This window comes from Pelobates fuscus, chromosome 1 (assembly GCF_036172605.1).
Source record: "Pelobates fuscus isolate aPelFus1 chromosome 1, aPelFus1.pri, whole genome shotgun sequence".
In the NCBI taxonomy this organism is placed as follows: domain Eukaryota; kingdom Metazoa; phylum Chordata; class Amphibia; order Anura; family Pelobatidae; genus Pelobates; species Pelobates fuscus.
In genome coordinates, this window is record NC_086317.1 from 8697546 (window position 1) to 8715600 (window position 18055).

At 44.1% G+C, this 18055-nt stretch overlaps 2 protein-coding genes across 2 annotated transcripts in view; one reads left to right on the plus strand and one right to left on the minus strand.

Annotated features, from left to right (window-relative positions):
• Positions 1 to 6596: 6596 nt before the first annotated feature.
• Positions 6597 to 15065, minus strand: RABL3 (RAB, member of RAS oncogene family like 3). The gene is made up of 8 exons (XM_063441887.1): positions 14993 to 15065; positions 12278 to 12369; positions 12040 to 12169; positions 11031 to 11145; positions 10351 to 10501; positions 9080 to 9151; positions 8876 to 8914; positions 6597 to 7403 (listed from the first exon to the last, which is right to left on the minus strand). The coding sequence occupies exons 1-8, from the start codon at positions 15036 to 15038 to the stop codon at positions 7341 to 7343; spliced, it is 708 nt and encodes a 235-aa protein (XP_063297957.1). The 5' UTR covers positions 15039 to 15065; the 3' UTR covers positions 6597 to 7340.
• Positions 15066 to 15412: 347 nt separating this feature from the next.
• Positions 15413 to 18055, plus strand: part of GTF2E1 (general transcription factor IIE subunit 1) — a 44826-nt gene continuing 42183 nt past the window's right edge. The window contains exon 1 of the mRNA XM_063441898.1: positions 15413 to 15489. The gene's annotated coding sequence lies outside the window, so the exon portion shown is untranslated. The remainder of the gene's footprint in view (positions 15490 to 18055) is intronic.

Below are 18055 nucleotides of genomic sequence, written 5' to 3' on the forward strand. Positions count from 1 at the left end.
GAATGTCAGTATCAGTAAACTATATCTATAACTGGCGCAGAATCAATGTCAGTATCAGTAAACTATATCTATAACTGGCGCAGAATGAATGTCAGTATCAGTTAACTATATCTATAACTGGCGCAGAATGAATGTCAGTATCAGTAAACTATATCTATAACTGGCGCAGAATGAATGGCAGTATCAGTAAACTATATCTATAACTGGCGCAGAATGAATGTCAGTATCAGTAAACTATATCTATAGCTGGCGCAGAATGAATGTCAGTATCAGTAAACTATATCTATAACTGGCGCAGAATGAATGTCAGTATCAGTAAACTATATCTATAACTGGCGCAGATTGAATGTCAGTATCAGTAAACTATATCTATAACTGGCGCAGAATGAATGTCAGTATCAGTAAACTATATCAATAACTGGCGCAGAATGAATGTCAGTATCAGTAACACTATATCTATAACTGGCGCAGAATGAATGTCAGTATCAGTAAACTATATCTATAACTGGCGCAGAATGAATGTCAGCATCAGTAATCTATATCTATAACTGGCGCAGAATGAATGTCAGTATCAGTAAACTATATCTATAACTGGCGCAGAATGAATGTCAGTATCAGTAAACTATATCTATAACTGGCGCAGAATCAATGTCAGTATCAGTAAACTATATCAATAACTGGTGCAGAATGAATGTCAGTATCAGTAAACTATATCTATAACTGGCGCAGAATGAATGTCAGTATCAGTAACACTATATCTATAACTGGCGCAGATTGAATGTCAGTATCAGTAAACTATATCAATAACTGGTGCAGAATGAATGTCAGTATCAGTAAACTATATCTATAACTGGCGCAGAATGAATGTCAGCATCATTAACACTATATCTATAACTGGCGCAGAATGAATGTCAGTATCAGTAAACTATATCTATAACTGGCGCAGAATGAATGTCAGTATCAGTAAACTATATCTATAACTGGCGCAGAATGAATGTCAGTATCAGTAAACTATATCAATAACTGGCGCAGAATGAATGTCAGTATCAGTAAACTATATCTATAACTGGCGCAGAATGAATGTCAGTATCAGTAAACTATATCTATAACTGGCGCAGAATGAATGTCAGTATCAGTAAACTATATCTATAACTGGCGCAGAATGAATGTCACTATCAGTAAACTATATCTATAACTGGCGCAGAATGAATGTCACTATCAGTAAACTATATCTATAACTGGCGCAGAATGAATGTCAGTATCAGTAAACTATATCTATAACTGGCGCAGAATGAATGTCAGTATCAGTAAACTATATCTATAACTGGCGCAGAATGAATGTCACTATCAGTAAACTATATCTATAACTGGCGCAGAATGAATGTCAGTATCAGTAAACTATATCTATAACTGGCGCAGAATGAATGTCACTATCAGTAAACTATATCTATAACTGGCGCAGAATGAATGTCAGTATCAGTAAACTATATCTATAACTGGCGCAGAATGAATGTCAGTATCAGTAAACTATATCTATAACTGGCGCAGAATGAATGTCAGTATCAGTAAACTATATCTATAACTGGCGCAGAATGAATGTCAGTATCAGTAAACTATATCTATAACTGGCGCAGAATCAATGTCAGTATCAGTAAACTATATCTATAACTGGCGCAGATTGAATGTCAGTATCAGTAAACTATATCTATAACTGGCGCAGAATGAATGTCAGTATCAGTAAACTATATCTATAACTGGCGCAGATTGAATGGCAGTATCAGTAAACTATATCTATAACTGGCGCAGAATGAATGTCAGTATCAGTAAACTATATCTATAACTGGCGCAGAATGAATGTCAGTATCAGTAAACTATATCTATAACTGGCGCAGAATGAATGTCAGTATCAGTAAACTATATCTATAACTGGCGCAGAATCAATGTCAGTATCAGTAAACTATATCTATAACTGGCGCAGAATGAATGTCAGTATCAGTAAACTATATCTATAACTGGCGCAGATTGAATGTCAGTATCAGTAACACTATATCTATAACTGGCGCAGAATGAATGTCAGCATCAGTAAACTATATCTATAACTGGCGCAGAATGAATGTCAGCATCAGTAAACTATATCTATAACTGGCGCAGATTGAATGTCAGTATCAGTAAACTATATCAATAACTGGTGCAGAATGAATGTCAGTATCAGTAAACTATATCTATAACTGGCGCAGAATGAATGTCAGCATCATTAACACTATATCTATAACTGGCGCAGAATGAATGTCAGTATCAGTAAACTATATCTATAACTGGCGCAGAATGAATGTCAGTATCAGTAAACTATATCTATAACTGGCGCAGAATGAATGTCAGTATCAGTAAACTATATCAATAACTGGCGCAGAATGAATGTCAGTATCAGTAAACTATATCTATAACTGGCGCAGAATCAATGTCAGTATCAGTAAACTATATCTATAACTGGCGCAGAATGAATGTCAGTATCAGTAAACTATATCTATAACTGGCGCAGAATGAATGTCAGTATCAGTAAACTATATCTATAACTGGCGCAGAATCAATGTCAGTATCAGTAAACTATATCTATAACTGGCGCAGAATGAATGTCAGTATCAGTAAACTATATCTATAACTGGCGCAGAATGAATGTCAGTATCAGTAAACTATATCTATAACTGGCGCAGAATCAATGTCAGTATCAGTAAACTATATCTATAACTGGCGCAGAATGAATGTCAGTATCAGTAAACTATATCTATAACTGGCGCAGAATGAATGTCAGTATCAGTAAACTATATCTATAACTGGCGCAGAATGAATGTCAGTATCAGTAAACTATATCTATAACTGGCGCAGAATGAATGTCAGTATCAGTAAACTATATCAATAACTGGCGCAGAATGAATGTCAGTATCAGTAAACTATATCTATAACTGGCGCAGAATGAATGTCAGTATCAGTAAACTATATCTATAACTGGCGCAGAATCAATGTCAGTATCAGTAAACTATATCTATAACTGGCGCAGAATGAATGTCAGTATCAGTAAACTATATCTATAACTGGCGCAGAATCAATGTCAGTATCAGTAAACTATATCTATAACTGGCGCAGAATGAATGTCAGTATCAGTAAACTATATCTATAACTGGCGCAGATTGAATGTCAGTATCAGTAACACTATATCTATAACTGGCGCAGAATGAATGTCAGCATCAGTAAACTATATCTATAACTGGCGCAGAATGAATGTCAGCATCAGTAAACTATATCTATAACTGGCGCAGAATGAATGTCAGCATCAGTAAACTATATCTATAACTGGCGCAGAATGAATGTCAGTATCAGTAAACTATATCTATAACTGGCGCAGAATGAATGTCAGTATCAGTAAACTATATCTATAACTGGCGCAGAATGAATGTCAGTATCAGTAAACTATATCAATAACTGGCGCAGAATGAATGTCAGTATCAGTAAACTATATCAATAACTGGCGCAGAATGAATGTCAGTATCAGTAAACTATATCTATAACTGGCGCAGAATGAATGTCAGTATCAGTAAACTATATCTATAACTGGCGCAGAATGAATGTCAGTATCAGTAAACTATATCTATAACTGGCGCAGAATCAATGTCAGTATCAGTAAACTATATCTATAACTGGCGCAGAATGAATGTCAGTATCAGTAAACTATATCTATAACTGGCGCAGAATCAATGTCAGTATCAGTAAACTATATCTATAACTGGCGCAGAATGAATGTCAGTATCAGTAAACTATATCTATAACTGGCGCAGAATGAATGTCAGTATCAGTAAACTATATCTATAACTGGCGCAGAATGAATGGCAGTATCAGTAAACTATATCTATAACTGGCGCAGAATGAATGTCAGTATCAGTAAACTATATCTAACTGGCGCAGAATGAATGTCAGTATCAGTAAACTATATCTATAACTGGCGCAGAATCAATGTCAGTATCAGTAAACTATATCTATAACTGGCGCAGAATGAATGTCAGTATCAGTAAACTATATCTATAACTGGCGCAGAATGAATGTCAGTATCAGTAAACTATATCTATAACTGGCGCAGAATGAATGTCAGTATCAGTAAACTATATCTATAACTGGCGCAGAATGAATGTCAGTATCAGTAAACTATATCTATAACTGGCGCAGAATGAATGTCAGTATCAGTAAACTATATCAATAACTGGCGCAGAATCAATGTCAGTATCAGTAAACTATATCTATAACTGGCGCAGAATGAATGTCAGTATCAGTAAACTATATCTATAACTGGCGCAGAATGAATGTCAGTATCAGTAAACTATATCTATAACTGGCGCAGAATCAATGTCAGTATCAGTAAACTATATCTATAACTGGCGCAGAATGAATGTCAGTATCAGTAAACTATATCTATAACTGGCGCAGAATGAATGTCAGTATCAGTAAACTATATCTATAACTGGCGCAGAATGAATGTCAGCATCAGTAAACTATATCTATAACTGGCGCAGAATGAATGTCAGTATCAGTAAACTATATCTATAACTGGCGCAGAATGAATGTCAGTATCAGTAAACTATATCACTGACAAGTACTTTAAGCGCTGATACATTGAAACTAACCCTTGTTAAATGTAACTTTCTGCTTGTATTGTACAACTATTGATCTCAAACAATAGATTGATTTGAATAAAAAACAACAAAACACACTTTTACATACAGACCTTTTCTTTTTGTTCTTATTAACACCTTGACAAACATATCCCTAACTCTATAATGTTCTCTTCACCCCCCTCCCCCCACCAATGAAATTTAAATAAAAGGTTTCTAGCAATGTGAAGGTTTCCAGCAACTCCTCCTGTCATAGGACAGGCATCACCTCTTGGTCTTCTCACAGAGAAGCATTGTGGATTAGAAGTGGATGTGTCCAAGCACCGGCCTCCTCCAATCTGATGTTCTCTATTCAGAGGAGGCAACATGTGAGAACCAAGTCTAGAGCTGTGTATAGTCCCGCATTCAAACATTGTTGTATCTACTAAACGGCAATGTTTTACATTGCAGGACCAAAACAGGGCCACTTCATTGAGATGCAGTGGTCGGGATGCCTATGGTGTCACTGTTTCTTTCTTTTTGTAAGGTGTAAGTTCTATAAGGCTTCACTGTTACTTTGAGTTTATTTATTTATGAAGATCTTATAAAGACTGTGTTATAGTTTGAAAACAAGTGTAGGGACTACTCTGCCTTTGTCTATTCTGTTCCTCTCCCAGGCAAGTATCAGCCGCTCTGCTTGCACTCTCTCCAACGACCGTTTTTGCGAAGGCACTCGTCACAGGGATCAGGGACCCCTTTGTTACTGGACAAACCAGAGAGGACACACAGTTCCCAATAGAAGTAACTCCCAATATTTTATTTTTACTCAGGGCTAGCCCCTATCCACATTACATTAAACCTACAGTGACACACTCAACTTAATACATAACAAAACCATATGGGAAAATAATGAAGGCACTGATACTACAATCAAATATTCACAAAGGGATGGGGGACGAAAATAACCAACAGGAAATATGTCCCCTGCCTGCAGAAACCATAATATGCAAATATACCGGAATATGCAAATTACAGAGTCTTGCCATTCAGTGCACATAACCGTTGCAACCCACCGGTGGCACTGCAAATAACTGATCCTAACAACAAACATATGGCGCTGCACGGGCTCCACAGCCAAAACCACCTAGTTTGCAGAGAATACAAGTAGGACAGGAGAGCACACAAAACATGTAACATATAAACAATAATACATTGCACCTATAATGGGCACTGGGTGACGTAAACATAAGAATCATTTGGTGACTTTCATGAAGTGTCCTATGCTCGCAGTGACATACCGTCACATATCCAGTCAGTCCTTTAATACTGTGTCTGCTTTTCCAGCTTTTCTCTATTTTTGTTTCCCACAAATATCCAGACACAGACTCTCCTGCCAGGATCACAAACCTTTCACAGGCTCAAAAATTTCCTGTCAACCTACAATGGCTTCCTTGTCCTGCCGCAAGCCTCACCAACATCCACGAAGTTACGACTTTTACAAACTCTCTGTAAAATAACTGCAGCCATTTAATAGCAGTCCCTCGCAGGTGTATTGGAGTATCTGGGACAAATGACTGAAAGGCAATATTTAGATTAAAGCAGCTCTGTCGCCACAGTAATATCTTTGTGAAATACGAATATGGACAGTGTTGGAATTGTATTTAAGACAATCAGAAGATATCATTACACGATGTCTAGTCTACTCTGTCTTATGGCAAAGCCTGAAGTTGTTACTGCGTGCAGTGAATACAGGTTGTCTCTCATTAGATATGCTTTACCTGTTACAAAGTCCCTGAAATAACATCATTAGGACAGAAGTCCCTGAAATAACATCGTTAGGACAGAAATCCCTGTATTGATTACCTCCTCTCCCTATTGCAATCTTTCCTGTCTCACCTCCCACTATCTGCTTTAACTCAAGCGTTTTATACGTCACAAAATGAATGTAGAAAATGTTCCCTAAATTATCTTATGGCTGTGCAAACTTAGATTTATCCCTTGTGTCACATTAATGAATTGATTAAACCTGTAAATGGTTAAGTGAGCTTATCTACTGGAAAATAAAAATCTAAACGGATCGACATTCAGTCTTACCTGACTCGCTACCAATTGTGTTACCCTTTACCTGCTGCCTGGCAAAGAGGCTTGACAGTACTTTTCTCATAATGTCCTCCAAATCTCACAATAACCGTATGCCATCTCTCTCCGTACAAAGGACACAATGTACATAATGTCACAAACATGCTGGGATCCCTACTTCAACCTTTTTACAACCGGAAAGTTGTAATGGAGATTGATCTACGTCTCATCACTCTTTGTAGACCGTACGTAGATCATCCGTTCTGGTGGATGCTTATAGATTACTTGGGAACATTTCAGAGAAAGAAATACCAGCCTCAGATAGTGAACAGACCTCAACAGAAAAGTAAACCTAAAGGAACTTTATTTCCTTTAACATTAAAGGAGTCACTTAGAGTCTCTCCCATCTCGTAGTTGCAGCTGCCAGATTGGGAATGCTGGCTCAGATTTAATGAGTCCACAATGATTAGAAGTCTGTAAGTCCTAATTCTGGTGAGTTCCCGTTACAGAGTAATGGTGCACAAACAATCAGGGTTGTAGCCCGAGGAAATCTCAACACAAAGAGACAAACACGTCCGAAGCCTTCATGTTGACATGTATACTCTCCGGTGTCCATTGACTTCCTCAGTCATAGTGAAGACTCTTAAACGATCCTCCAAATCGCTTCCTGTCTGAGAATCCTGGGATCTGTTGGAGACACAAACGGACAATCATATGTTGTTTAAATGCACAGGAGAAAAGCACACTAATACTCACTAAACAATGAATTATAGTGTCTCAAAATGAAGGCCAAAACAGTATGTGGGGAAAGTTCTCCTACTGTACTATTATATCCCAGGGGGACGTGCAATGTACCTTCTAAACCAGATGAGCTAAAATGCAAACTTCAGACCCTTAAATTTTCCTGGTTTTAGCGCAATAAGATTCGTTATCGATTCTGCACATAATATTTATTTCAAAATACATCCCATTGAAAAGTCATTTACCTTGGAAATAGTAAATTTTCTTATAAATTGCTCTATTCATACAGGGTTTGAAATGTATTGCCCGTGTAGTCGAACTGTAAGCAGAGCTGACTTGGATAACTGTTTTAAGTTTGGCTGTTTTGATTTTAAATTCACTTTGAATTCTACCTTAGTAAATCCAGGCAACGTACCGCAGCAAGAAACTATTCCAATTTGCATCATTTTAAAGGGACACTATAGTCACAGAACAATTGCGGCTTATTGTAGTTGTTCTTGTGAGTATAGTCAGTCCCTGCAGGCATTTAGCTGTAAACATGCTTTTTGCAGAGAAAAGACAATGTTTACATTACCGCTTAGGAACACCTCTAATGGCCACTCATCAGACAGCCACTGGAGGTGCTTTCTGGGTCAGTGCTGCACACACCCTTTTTATGGAGACGCTGAACTCATCAGAACTGACCATCTCAGCCAATCCAATTCCTTCCTATGGGAAAGCATTGTGATTGGCTGAGAACAGCAATTCTGATGATGTCAGCCAAGGAGGCGGTGGTGAACTCTATGGTTATTTAAGGGGAGCAAGGAGGGCTAGCATGTTTTAACACTTAAGGGTCAGGAATACACGTTTGTGTTCCTTTAACAAATTCAGTAAGAGTCTGTTAAAGCTTGCAAGTTACCGTACCCTAACTCATCTATGTAACAGAGCAATGAAATACACCAACCCTATAATAACGCAAAATTAAAACTTATTTCTCTATGTATAACAGTCACAACTAGTTCATGTAAAAGCACATTTTGCAGCTGGTCTCATAAATCATAACCACAAATGTGTATCTGGGCAGATCAGTTTTTATTCAATGTTCTTGTCAAGATTCTCACTGGTAAGAAATGTGCCAGTTATACGGAGTCTTTCTATGGAAACTCGATATGTAGTGTCACAGTATGACACAGCTCCAGCACACAACTACATAATCCGTTACCTGCTTTGGTTTCTTATGCAACGCTTATTCCCGAGTTCTTTTCAGATAAACTGCATGTGTTACATTTTTATTAACCAATAACAACACAAAAAAATAAATATAAAAAACTATTTATAATCGAAAAGAAGGAAGGTGAATATTTGGGCAAAATAGTTTCATCCTCTCAAACACAGTATGCCACGCAGATACTTACGGTGGAGAGGTAATCATTTCTTACCGTAGAGCTATCCCTGGAGAAGTATCTTTTTTCAATTACCTAAAAAAAAATAAAAAAAATTTAGTGTGCGTTCTGTAAGTTGCCATGGATACTGGTGTAATATCCTCTACATCCATCGTGTGCCCCATTTACAACAATGATCATTAATTATGGTGTAAGATATGCAAAAATAGACAAACATGACAATAAACAAACAATTATTACTTTGTCAAAGAACCGGCTAAGCTTGACGGCGTTGGACGAGCCTGCGGCCAGGTAACGAGTGCTGGTACAGTCCTGTGAACAGAGATTGAGGTTAACTCTCAAAGCCACCCACTGTAAAGCGCTGCGGAATTTGTTGGCGCTATATAAATAATAACATAATAATAACCTCCAGCAATCTGCAACTTGTGAGAGATCTGTGATTGGTTTCATTATAGGTTCATTACCTGCAGTATCCAGAGTAGGGATCAATCTACATAATTTACCTAGAGCCAATGCCGATACAGATTATCGGTCACCTTTCAGGATGATTGACGATAACCGGTGCCGATATTACGTACATTTAAAGTTTTAGAAAAGGAATACAAATCTGGCATTAACTGAACATGTTGACAGCAATCACACTCAGCCAGTCAGTACATGCAGGGATTGGTGAGATCTCTGCATATTCAGTACTGTTACTGATAGGAGTGTGACTGCTGTCTCACCTCCTTCTCTTCAGCTGTGTTTCACATGCATGGACTCACAGGGAACCTATAATCGGTCTACCCCTAATCAGGAGACATCATGGCCACTGGGAAATAATTAGACCTCTGGGATTAAAAGGACATTCTAAGCACAAAAACAACTTTAGATTAATGAAGCAGTTTTGGTGAACAATTATACCCCTTCAGTTTCACGTCTCAACTCTCTGCCATTTAGAAGCTAAATCGTAAGCCTATTTAAGAAGGTTTATCTCCTGCTCTGTAAATTGAACTTTGCTAACACACAGGAGGCTCCTGTGGACTATTAACAGAGCAGGAAATAAGACACTGTGAATTAAACACACAGTGCAATAAAGGAAGTTTAAGATTTCTCTTTACAGGAAGTGTGTAGGGAGACTTTATAGGTCTCATGCAGGGGAGGTGTGGCTAGGGCTGCATAAACAGGGATAACAAGAGATTTAACTCCTAAATGGTAGAGAATTGAGCTGTGAGACTGCAGGGGGTATGCTCTGTACACCAAAACTGCACCATTAAGCTAAAGCTGCTTTGATGACTAGAATGTCCCTTTAAATGTTCTTGAGGGGCTGACCGCTGTGTTGAGCGGTGATGGACAGGTAATATGCTCCTTTTGTCCTACTAAAAATTTTACCTATTTAAATCTGTTATATATAAATTTAAACATTATTCTGTGAACAAAGGCTGAACAGGCAGCAAACACACAAAGAACCCCCACCCCCCCCAAACACTACAAATAATGTAACAGATATAATAACAGTAATAGGGACTAACCAGATTAATCTCTTCAGCATTAAAGTCCTCTGCTAAGAACGCCGTGCGGGTCAGAACCTCGTTACGTTTTGCCTCAGGGATTTGGTCCAGTTTAGTCCCAATGACCAGCAGGGGAAGCTGGTTATCTGCAAACTGCTCTCGGTCATAATCTCTAGAGATTCAGGCAGACGGATAATGATTAATGTCAGGATTATCCATTTACAGCAAAACAAAAATAACACGGAAAGAAGTAACGAAACATTAAGGGAATTAAGTGATTATAAGGAAAACATCTCCAGTTGTTTGTGCTGCTGCTCTGCCTATTGTTTCAATGATGTCAGTGGTCACTCGTAAACACTGGCCAAACCGTTTACTTGATCCACACTGCTGCTTTAATTGCTTATAATGAGATCTTACAGGTTCATAATAAAGTGAAAGTTTAGCAGTCGGCAGGACTCAAATTTTCCACTTGCCCACAAGCTATTGGTGAGTCAAAATTCAGCCCTGGTGAGTGTGCCATGGACCCTCCAAGCTTGCAGTAACCAGTCATTTCCAGGCCTGGCTGGTAGTGTAGGACTTGACTAGTTACATCCTGCCAGGCCACAGAAGGACTCTAACATGTACAGTGTGGCACAGGAATATTCGGGAACGAGACACGTAACAGACCCAGCGCTGGAGCTCTGGATAATGAGGAAACTGACCCATTTGTCACCAGGACACCGGTGGGCTGCTGGTCTTTGTTCAGGACTTCCAGCGACCAGCGATACAGGTTCTGAGAAGATTTCTTGTTTGTCAAATCATGGATAAGGATAATCCCTAAAAATGCAATTTGAAGAAAGGTGTCACTTTCTGATGTGAGTAATAACGTGTCAGTTGGCAATCAGAAAACATGATTTTATTATTAAAGGGTTACACCATACGCCACACATAGAGTTTAATCCCTCTGCTGCCGTTTACGCTTTATTTATTTTTTCACAATTTTGAGGGAAGATAAAAAGGACTACTCTAACCAGAACATGTCTTTCTTAAAACACTGTTTTTGGTTGGTTTAACCATTTCACTTAATGCCTGCATGAGGAAATGTGAGCTTTGCCAATTTCTGATTTACAGAACTGAGGTCAGAGCCCTCTCAGCGTGGACCACAGATATTCACAGCAAATAGCCACTAGTGAGTGAAGGGATACCCAGCAATGTTACAGACCCCTGCCTCATCAACAAGTCGTAAACCTCTTTGTCTTTCTGAAGTGGTTATGGTACAGAGATATTAACCCCACCTGCCGGTAGGCATGAAACTGCAACATCAAGGCTTATAGAGGTTTCAGTGAAATCACAGGAGTCTTCACAGAGTATATCTAGCAACGAGAGTGACAATGCCTGCATCCTACTGGGATTGGACCAAAGGTGACAGGAGAGCTCCTTGTTGTCATCTTCAGGCTTTACCATGAGATAAGATAGTCCCTTCTTTGACTTATGGTATCTTTGGAATTAATTCAATTCTAACACCGTCAACAAGACTACTTCATAAAGATTAAATCGTTCTGAAATACTCGCACCTGACATAGATGGTTTAATTAGGATTAAAAGTCAAAGAAGGATCATGTATTTTAAAGAGATTAATTCCATTAAACTGTTTAAGGAACCAGTATCAGGCGTTTGCTCGCTATCGTTCTGTCCTATGCAGGTCCTTATCATGTGATCACATGATCTCACCATTCACAGCATTGTAGAATACTGCCCTGGTACTCTTCACACTGGTGGCACTGCCCACAGATCCTCCCACGTCCCATAACTCAATATAATATGTCTTCTCCTCTGGGGTGCCTTCTCTGTATTCATGGAGCTAAAAACAGAGACAAGAACAAAATGACAGACATTATAATAAATTGTGTTTTATACCGCATCAGAATGATCTATGAAAGAAAATACTTCACCTTTAACTCAAACTCACCCTGACATCCACAGAGCAGCCGACTGTGCAGGATGGATTTCCCAAGACTTGGTTCTGACACAACAGGTGAACAAATGATGACTTCCCGACACCTAAAATTACATGGACGCTGTATTAAAGGGACACTCAGGACACCAATACACCTTTAAAGGGACACTATAGTGACCTGAACAACTACAGCTTAATATGCATGTCCCTGCAGGCTTTTTACTGCAAACACTGCCTTTTCAGAGAAAGAACACAGTCTTTACATTGCTTTCTTAGGGACACCTCCAGTGGCAGTCGCCTCCAGAGCTGCTTCCTAGGTCAGGGCTTCCCCGCTTTGCACGAAGGCGCTGAACATTCCCCATAGAAGTGCATTGATTCAATGTATCTCTACGAGGAGATGCTGATTGGCCAGCACAGTGTTTTGCCATGCATGTGCAATAGCTTTCCAATGTTTCAATGTTGATAGGACATTGGATTGGCTGAGATCATCAATTCTGATGATCTTAGCCAAGGAGGCGGATCGGGGCAGAGCCAGCGCTGATAAACCCGATCGTCTCTCGAATAAAGGTAAGTATTCTACATATTTAAGGGGGGGTAGTAAAGCTAAATAGTGTTTTTGACATTAGAGGGTCAGGAATACACGTTTGTATTTCTGAACCTATAGTGTTCCTTTAATATATTTGATAGGTGTTGGCCTCATTAAGATGCAGTAATATTTTGCAAGCTCAAATCTTTACAGTTTTGGCATAAAAATAAATAAATGTTTTGCTGAATGCTACACCATACGCAGCCTCTTTAACCGTGTTGCTAAACTCCAGAAATGGCTTCATTCTAAAAGATATGTACACAGCTCAACCACTGACATTGATTTGCTGTATTGTAAGTATTGATCTTAACTACAAAGCAACTTGCATTAGAAGGTGAGGACACCCAGGGAGACATTTAATAAGAATATCACTACCTGTTCATAATTTCTCTGACTGTCTGCAGGCAGGTTGTGAATTAAAAGCTGCTCACTCAGTGATGTTGGGGCTGAGGCGGTGTGCATACATATGATAAGGACATTTTCTGGTATGAGGGAGTGTGGCAAAGGCAGGCTTATGATGCATCATTCTGCAGACTATACTCTTTTGGTACGCAAAAACTATAAAGATTTGTGCATGCAAATATTAATAAGGCCAAAATCCTGTGCGTACAGTGTTTAACTAATAACAATATTATGCAGGGCTACTCCAAGCATGCAGACATTACACCATACATATCACTAAATCAATATAGCACTGTATATTAAGAAAACTCTAAATTAGCGTGCTAGATATAACATTACAGCGAACACTGGAATGCCAAATGTTTCTGGACGCCAACTATGCCACCTTTACAGCTTTCCTTAATTTACGTGGAGTCAGGAGAACCACGCGTGGGTACCGGAGACCCGTGTAACATGACATCATTGTTTTGTATTATGACGTCATTGCCCTGTACGACGAAGTCATTGCCCTGTACGACGACGTCATTGCCCTGTACGACGACGTCATTGCCCTGTACGATTAAGTCATTGCCCTGTACGATTAAGTCATTGCCCTGTACGATTAAGTCATTGCCCTGTACGATTAAGTCATTGCCCTGTACGATTAAGTCATTGCCCTGTACGATGAAGTCATTGCCCTGTACGATGAAGTCATTGCCCTGTACGATGAAGTCATTGCCCTGTACGACGACGTCATTGCCCTGTACGATGAAGTCATTGCCCTGTACAATGAAGTCATTGCCCTGTACGACGACGTCATTGCTCTGTACGACGATGTCATTGCCCTGTACGGTGACGTCATTGCCCTGTACGATTAAGTCATTGCCCTGTACGGCGATGTCATTGCCCTGTACGACGACATCATTGCCCTGTACGACGACATCATTGCCCTGTACGATGAAGTCATTGCTCTGTACGACGACGTCATTGCCCTGTACGGTGACTTCATTGCCCTGTACGGTGAAGTCATTGCCCAGTACGACGACATCGTTGCCCTGTACGATGAAGTCATTGCCCTGTACAATGAAGTCATTGCCCTGTACGACGACATCATTGCCCTGTACGACATCATTGCCCTGTATGATGAAGTAATTGCCCTGTACGACGACATCATTGCCCTGTACAATGAAGTCATTGCCCTGTACGACGACGTCATTGCCCTGTACGGTGACGTCATTGCCCTGTACGACGACGTCATTGCCCTGTACGACGACGTCATTGCCCTGTACGACGACATCATTGCCCTGTACGATTAAGTCATTGCCCTGTACGACGACATCATTGCCCTGTACGATGAAGTCATTGCCCTGTACGACGACGTCATTGCCCTGTACAGTGACGTCATTGCCCTGTACGACTACGTCATTGCCCTGTACGGCGACGTCATTGCTCTGTACGATTAAGTCATTGCCCTGTACGGTGATGTCATTGCCCTGTACGACGACGTCATTGCCCTGTGCGGTGACGTCATTGCCCTGTACGATGAAGTCATTGCCCTGTGTGGTGACGTAATTGCACTGTATGATGACGTCATTGCACTGTATGATGCCGTCATTGCTCTGTATGATGACCTCACAGGATGTGGATCCCTGGAAGCAAGGCAGTGACTGGCATGCAGTGAGAGAGGGATCACAGACTCTGAGAATGGGGCCCCAGCTCTGCTATTAATCAGGGAGTCACGTGGCGGTCTGGTATCTCACCCGAGTCCCCCAACACCAGCACTTTCACTCTGTCCAGCGCCGCCATATTGACACATTGCCATAACAAGCCAGCGACTTCCGCCCCCGGTCACCATGACAACCAGCGTCATGCCTGCTTCCCATTGGCTGCCTCCACAGCTCGCGGCTCCCATTGCAGGCCTCCGCTGTCTTCACAAACCCACGTCAAGCACGCTGCGTGTCACCGTGGAACGCAATGACTGGGTTAGCGTGGCGGCCATGTTTAGTCCTGGCAGTGATAGCGGAATAAGAGGCCCGCGATATCCCCCACAGAATCTGCGCTTCACACCGCGAAGGGCTGGATATCTACAGAAACACTCAGGGAAACGCCCATGGAAGCGATAACCAGCTGGAAAGGAATAGTCACATGATGCCAGTACCAAACATGGCCGCCAAGCCCCGCCCCCTGCAATGATGTCATCAGCATGCGCGGTAAGGACGATCATATATTGGCCGGGGCCGCAGGAAGGAGCCAGTCGGTGAGTGCTGGGGATGTTTTTATTGATTTGGGGATTATTTCCTCCTAATGTCATCAGAAACCTGGAAATAAACATTAATACTATCGTACAGCGCTATGGAGTCCGATGGCGCTATATAAATAATAAAATCATTTCTGCTCTCACAATGTAACCATTATCCTACACAGTGTGCCCTCCGTCACACAGGGTATACCACCCTCCGTCACCCACCGCCCCCCTCCGTCACACAGGGTATACCGCCCTCCGTCACCCACCGCCCCCCTCCGTCACACAGGGTATACCGCCCTCCGTCACCCACCGCCCCCCTCTGTCACACAGGGTATACCGCCCTCCGTCACACACCACCCCTCTCCGTCACACAGGGTATACCGCCCTCCGTCACACACCGCCCCCCTCCGTCACACAGGGTATACCGCCCTCCGTCACACACCGCCCCCCTCCGTCACACAGGGTATACCACCCTCCGTCACCCGCCGCCCCCCTCCGTCACACAGGGTATACCACCCTCCGTCACCCGCCGCCCCCCTCCGTTACACAGGGTATACCACCCTCCGTCACCCACCGCCCCCTCCCTCACACAGGGTATACCGCCCTCCGTCACACACCGCCCTCCATCACACAGAGTATACTCCCCTCCGTCACCCACCGCCCCCCTCTGTCACCCACCGCCCCCCTCTGTCACCCACCGCCCCCCCTCCGTCACCCACCGCCCCCTCCGTCACACAGGGTATACCGCCCTCCATCACACAGAGTATACTGCCCTCCATCACACACAGCCCCCCCCTCCGTCACACACAGCCCCCCCTCCGTCACCCACCGCCCCCCTCCGTCACCCGCCGCCCCCCTCCGTCACCCGCCGCCCCCCTCCGTCACCCGCCGCCCCCCTCCGTCACCCGCCGCCCCCCTCCGTCACCCGCCGCCCCCCTCTGTTACACAGGGTATACCACCCTCCGTCACCCACCGCCCCCTCCCTCACACAGGGTATACCGCCCTCTGTCACACACCGCCCTCCATCACACAGAGTATACTCCCCTCCGTCACCCACCGCCCCCCTCTGTCACCCACCGCCCCCCTCTGTCACCCACCGCCCCCCCTCCGTCACCCACCGCCCCCTCAGTCACACAGGGTATACCGCCCTCCATCACACAGAGTATACTGCCCTCCATCACCCACCGCCCCCCTCCGTCACACACAGCCCCCCCTCCGTCACACACAGCCCCCCCTCGTCACCCACCGCCCCCCTCCGTCACCCATCGCCCCCCTCCGTCACCCATCGCCCCCCTCCGTCACCCATCGCCCCCCTCCGTCACCCACCGCCCCCCTCTGTCACCCACCGCCCCCCTCTGTCACCCACCGCCCCCCTCTGTCACCCACCGCCCCCCTCTGTCACCCACCGCCCCCCTCTGTCACCCACCGCCCCCCTCTGTCACCCACCGCCCCCCTCTGTCACCCACCGCCCCCCTCTGTCACCCACCGCCCCCCTCTGTCACCCACCGCCCCCCTCTGTCACCCACCGCCCCCCTCTGTCACCCACCGCCCCCCTCTGTCACCCACCGCCCCCTTCTGTCACCCACCGCCCCCCTCTGTCACCCACCGCCCCCTCAGTCACACAGGGTATACCGCCCTCCATCACACAGAGTATACTGCCCTCCATCACCCACCGCCCCCCTCCGTCACACACAGCCCCCCCTCGTCACCCACCGCCCCCCTCCGTCACCCATCGCCCCCCTCCGTCACCCATCGCCCCCCTCCGTCACCCATCGCCCCCCTCCGTCACCCATCGCCCCCCTCCGTCACCCACCGCCCCCCTCTGTCACCCACCGCCCCCCTCTGTCACCCACCGCCCCCCTCTGTCACCCACCGCCCCCCTCTGTCACCCACCGCCCCCCTCTGTCACCCACCGCCCCCCTCTGTCACCCACCGCCCCCCTCTGTCACCCACCGCCCCCTTCTGTCACCCACCGCCCCCTTCTGTCACCCACCGCCCCCCTCTGTCACCCACCGCCCCCCTCTGTCACACAAGGTATACCGCCCTCCGTCACACACCGCCCCCCTCCGTCACACACCGCCCCCCTCCGTCACACACCGCCACACAGAGTATACCGCCCTCCATCACACACTGCCCTCCATCACACACTGCCCTCCATCACACACTGCCCTCCATCACACACTGCCCTCCATCACACACTGCCCTCCATCACACACTGCCCTCCATCACACACTGCCCTCCATCACACACTGCCCTCCATCACACACTGCCCTCCATCACACACTGCCCTCCATCACACACTGCCCTCCATCACACACTGCCCTCCATCACACACTGCCCTCCATCACACACTGCCCTCCATCACACACTGCCCTCCATCACACACTGCCCTCCATCACACACTGCCCTCCATCACACACTGCCCTCCATCACACACTGCCCTCCATCACACACTGCCCTCCATCACACACTGCCCTCCATCACACACTGCCCTCCATCACACACTGCCCTCCATCACACACCGCCCTCCATCACACACCGCCCTCCGCCACACACCGCCCTCCGCCACACACCGCCC

Bases quoted from the DNA above. Each gene is read 5' to 3' on its own strand.
- RABL3 (XM_063441887.1), bottom strand. From the start codon at position 15,038: ATGGCGGCGCTGGACAGAGTGAAAGTGCTGGTGTTGGGGGACTCGG. The intron at 12,370-14,992 runs GTGAGATACCAG...ATGTAATTTTAG, and splicing joins GCTGGTGTTGGGGGACTCGG to GTGTCGGGAAGTCATCATTT. The intron at 10,502-11,030 runs GTCAGTTTCCTC...CTGAATCTCTAG, and splicing joins GGTGTCCTGGTGACAAATGG to AGATTATGACCGAGAGCAGT.